Source organism: Schistosoma mansoni, assembly GCF_000237925.1.
Source record: "Schistosoma mansoni, WGS project CABG00000000 data, supercontig 0660, strain Puerto Rico, whole genome shotgun sequence".
Classification (NCBI taxonomy): Eukaryota; Metazoa; Platyhelminthes; class Trematoda; order Strigeidida; family Schistosomatidae; genus Schistosoma; species Schistosoma mansoni.
The window spans coordinates 6,229-11,372 of NW_017386390.1; the positions used below are offsets into that span (position 1 = coordinate 6,229).

Genomic DNA, 5,144 nt, shown 5'->3' on the forward strand with positions numbered 1-5,144 from the left:
CACCCACAAGCAAACGGGTTGGTAGAACGTTTTCATCGACAACTAAAAGCTTCATTATCAGCTTCAAACGTTTCACAGTGGACAGACGCTCTTCCACTCGTCTTGCTAGGTATCCGCAATGCAGTGAAAGCTGACATTGGATACACGGCATCTCAACTCGTTTACGGAACGACACTCCGACTCCCAGGAGAATTCGTGGATCCTTCAGCTTCTTCATTGAACATGGATCTAAACTCTTACACGAGTAGGCTTACAAACGCTATGCGTTCAGTTAAACCTGCTCACACTCGACCTCAATCAACTGATGTTTTCGTTCAACCCGAATTACGACATAATACACACGTCTTCGTTCGTCGAGACTCACATCGACGACCCCTCGAATCAGCATACGAAGGACCCTTCAAAGTTCTTCAACGCGAACCTAAGTACTATGTAGTCGATAAGAACGGTACGAAAGATAGCATCAGTATCGATCGACTCAAAGCTGCGTACCTAGAAGGAAACCCTAGCTACGTCGATTTTCCTTCGGTACAAGCAAACGACACAGCTACTACACTCGTAGTACCCTACACGACAACCGACACACAACTTGATACTTCGTCAACGTCGATAGAAAAACCTAAAACAACGCGTTCTGGAAGACGAGTAAGATTTCCAGAACATCTTAACGAATATTGCACGTAGGACATAAGCTTTATCTTGAATTACCCTTTCAAAGTTTATTATAAATTTTTTTTAATATGCTCATTTTTTTATTTATATAAAAAAAAAACATTTTTTTGAGCGTATATATATTTATATATTGAAAAAAACCAAAAGAAAACCTTTTTTTCCGATCGCTTTTACACTGTTTGTAAGTGTATCAGTTTATTTTTTTTCCGCTCATCTTGTGTCCTTACGCAAGTACGAGTGTATTTTCGTCATGCACTCACACGTTTTATTTTTCCTCTTTTCCAGGACGGCTGGAAAAGAACGACGAAGTTTCGCAAGGAACCGAAATTTTCATTGTACTATATTTCTTTATTGCTACGTTGTACATTTTGGTCCCATAGTTTAAGGAAAGACGACCAGACGCTGCTAAACGAAGCAAGCTATCAGAAGAGTGTTTACCAACGACAAACTCGTTGGGTTTAAACTTCTGGCTGGTCACGTCTTAGGGGCATCACTACCTCACTAGGAGGGGAGTGATCTGTAGCTGTAAATAATTCCCCAAAATCAATAGCTCATTAAGTGTTCGACATTGGATGTTGACCACGTTGTTTAAGTGGACTTGTTTAGCTGAAGGCTTTCGGTCATGCATCCGCACCAGATCACGTTTCAACACAGCGTGGGACACAGCTCCTACGTTTCATTAGCCAGCTAATAGAAAAGGTCCTCGATATATTGGTAACGAATCAAATATATCTTTCCTGCCTCTTCTCGTCTGACTTCTGATTTCTATCTGACTGGGAACGATCGAACATAGAAGGTGCTACTGGTATCCAGTTGTAAAACTAGAATATCCGTTGCATCATCAAGTTGAATTCTAGTCATATTTCTGATGTTATTGTGTCAGATGTTGGATACTCTTACGAACAGTGTATGTTGAATAGAATCCCTAGTCAGGGGTATGATGAATCAAAGGGGATAGCAAAATTTACCGAAATAATCAGAGAACCAGTTTGCACAGGTAGAGAATCCAAATCAAGTCCAAGATTATCCTAATGAATATGAGGCAGATGAATGTTTTCTATTCGATTGTTTCGCAGGTAAATCAAGCCTAGTTGAATCACATGTGTTAATTACATACATCAATGCATATCCATCTGTGTATTCTAATATGAATAACAAAAAGTATATGTATCATGATTTTTATTCAAGTCAAAGTCACATGATGGAATACCTCAAATCATATATCAGTGTTTATTCCCAAATACTCACATGCAGTAGTCGATGCGTAAGATTTGAGAAGATAATGCAAATTGGGAACGTCATATTGGCTAAAACATTGCGACATAAGGACCCAACATTATTTCGTGGGGGAGGATATTGTTGAAAAGTATATGATGCAAATTCTAAATATCAGTGGTTTCACTACACAACCGACATGCTGATTGTATACAATTCTAGAACCCAGGTGAGTCTGTTCCAATTTCCGTTGTTAATTCTAATACTAATGAGTGCATTCTAGATAATACAGAGTGTACATTCAATACACCATCGGACAGATACACCTACACTTCAATTCGAGCTGTGGCGGATGTGATGTTTAAATAAATCAATGACTTCTTAGTATTGATGACTGTTGTAATTTTGAATTCCAAATACAATACATTCTTTCGGGCTCATCTAATACTTCTTGATTACATTGCGTTATTCCGGGGATTACTAGTTTATACTTTAATTCAAATACTTCTAATTATCATAGATACCCAACTTCGTTGTATTTGTTCATTTTATAATTGATCGTTTACATTGATATATACAGATATTAAAAATTTTTCCGGTAATATATCAATTTAATTAACGTTATTATTAATAACACTACTATTTTTATTATACGTTCAATTATTTTTGTTAAATTTTCTAATATACATTAAAAATAATAAACACAAATTTTTAACCACAAAAAACATTTCAGTTTGTAAGTATATATACTTATTAAAATTTATTTTTTTGATAACCTTTATTTATTCTTTCCTTTGTTGTGTAATAACTTTTTTTTTCCCTCAAAAGCACTTAGAATTTACGTCGGGCATACCTCCACCGACGCATGCCCTGGGGGGGAGAGTTATATAGTGACATTTATATCTAGTGATTTTTTGTAACAACAAATTAAAGATCACATATTTTTCCTAGTTGTCACACTTTATATGTAATCACACTTATATTCGATATCTATTGTTTTTCTGTATCAATGGTAAAGAGACGAATACTTTTGTTTGGTTATATGTAACACTTCTTCACTACCGCGATTCTGATTTTCTGAGGAGACATGACTTGCTTTCGTTTAGTAACTTTGCTAATGAAAGCACAACTAAAGGTAACTGACTTTAACAACTATATATGTATAAACTATGTCAGTTGACAGAGAAAGTAATTGTCATGAGATTCCTCCAACTGTATTACCTTCCACAAGCTGTACCAATGAAAGGCTTCTGGAAGATAATGGTACGTGTTTGAAGTTCATACGCTGATAAATTTCTTATAGAATGTTCTACCGTCGATTTGCCCTGTCAAAAGCCTTTTAGTCGCAAAGAGAAGATTAACAGGATACTAATGCATTTAATGACATCCACCTATCTGAGTATCCGGGATGCAGACAGGGTTCTGAATGAATTTCGCCTTATCGTACCAGACTTGCCGACGAGCATTAGAAGTATCTTGAGAACGTGCACAAGTGTACAACCTAAGTCCATCAGCAGCGGGGTTTACTACCATCTTGGATTGAAAACTAACCTCCTAATATATGTTGAACTTTGGTTGTGTACTTGCGATTTTGACAGTCTGCAATTATATATTAATGTAGATGGACTTTCTATGTCCAGGAGCTCCAGTCAACATTTGTGGCCTGTATTAGGAAGGATCGTCGCCCCCAGACTTAGTGATGTTTTCATGATAGGGATCTACGGAGGGAATACTAAGCCAGCACAATTCAACGAAATTTCTGCCGACACTATTTCTGAAATAAAAGAAATGACTGAAACGGGTCTACTAAGTGTAAGGTTCAATAAATACATAGCTATTAAGTTAAGTGCAGTAATATGTGATGCACCGGCTCGTTCGGATGTTAGGTACACTGTTAATCACAACGGAAAGGCAGGTTGCGACCGGTGTGTGGTTAATGGTAGACGACTTGATGGAAGGATGACTTTCCCAAACGGTGAATATACGTTAAGAACGGACGACACTTTCAGGAATCAGACACAATATATTCACCATAAAGGTCATTCTTTATTCGAAAGTCTACCAATAGACATGATATTAACTTTCCCCTTAGATCCCATGCACATGGTTTACTTAGGTGTCACAAAGAAACTTGTGACTCTCTGGATAGAATTAGGACACAAAAGACTAAAGAACATGAACTCATGTGTAATTAGGACCATAAATAAGTTGATATCTAGGTGCGTAGAAAGTACTCCCTCTGACTTTCCGCGTAAATGTCGAACATTAGACTACTTATCTGTATGGAAAGCGTCAGAGTGTAGGTTGTTTCTTCTATACTTAGGCCCGGTTATTCTCCAAAATATTCTGCCTGAACCTTTGTATATAAATTTAAAATGTCTTGCTTTGTCTATGTACTTGCTTGCACATCCTAAGTTTTATAATAGGGTTACAGAATCTGTCAGGATGGATTTAAGGAATTTTCTAAGAGAATATGAATGGTGTTACGGATGTGAGAACTTGGTATATAATGTGCATTCCCTACAGCAGCCTATTGAAATTCAGGCAATTTACTGACCCACAAAATTACTTTACAGATCCATTTCCTTCCACTGACATAGGAATATTTAAATGCTCCGTAGTTAGCAGTGCTTACAGTTGGGTTTCCATCCGTGATGTTGACTGTAAATGTATGTCTATTAATTGTGTTAATCTTTTGGTTATTGTCCCTTTGTTGCACACTGTAATGTAATTGTATTTCCTTAAATTTCCTGTTATGATATCTTTAGTCTCCAATCAAGAAGTACGTAATCCTTAAGAAACAAGGCAAAAGTAAGTTCGTGATTGCATCGGGACTTTGGGTGATTGGAGAAAAACGCTGTCTGTATCCGAGGGAAAACATTGACCTTCATCTGCAAAACAATGACCTACCTGAAGAAAATTGGTCTATGTTCAAGTGCAGTATTGTTCACAAATGCGGTTAGTTACAGACATGCAAATTATCGCTTCTTGTAGAAAGTCTCAAATCAGCCAATGAATTGTTAGCAGCGTTGCAAGTGTGCTATGCTACTGATGAGAACTATCCGCCCGACGAAACTACGTTGCCCTTAAACACAGATCAACAAAAGAGGTCAGTCCAACAATCTTACTTACATTTCGTAGAAGTGCATTAAAACGTAAAGAAAGTTTTCTTTACAATTCCGCGGACATGGATGTCGCGGAGATGCAGGCTGGGAATACCCGCGTCCAATATCCAAAACTTCGGATGTTTGAGAACG

The 5,144-nt window shown here is 37.3% G+C and overlaps 2 protein-coding genes across 2 annotated transcripts; both read left to right on the forward strand.

Moving 5' to 3' along the window:
• Window positions 1-1,819: 1,819 nt before the first annotated feature.
• On the forward strand, window positions 1,820-2,035 carry Smp_205790 (unnamed protein product; the record flags this gene model as incomplete). The annotated part of the gene is made up of 1 exon (XM_018792144.1): window positions 1,820-2,035. The coding sequence occupies one exon, from the start codon at window positions 1,820-1,822 to the stop codon at window positions 2,033-2,035; it is 216 nt and encodes a 71-aa protein (XP_018644776.1).
• A 1,223-nt stretch (window positions 2,036-3,258) lies between these two features.
• Window positions 3,259-4,443, forward strand: Smp_125000 (hypothetical protein; the record flags this gene model as incomplete). The annotated part of the gene is made up of 1 exon (XM_018792145.1): window positions 3,259-4,443. One exon carries the CDS (start codon window positions 3,259-3,261, stop codon window positions 4,441-4,443), a length of 1,185 nt encoding a protein of 394 aa, XP_018644117.1.
• Between the last annotated feature and the right edge of the window lie 701 nt (window positions 4,444-5,144).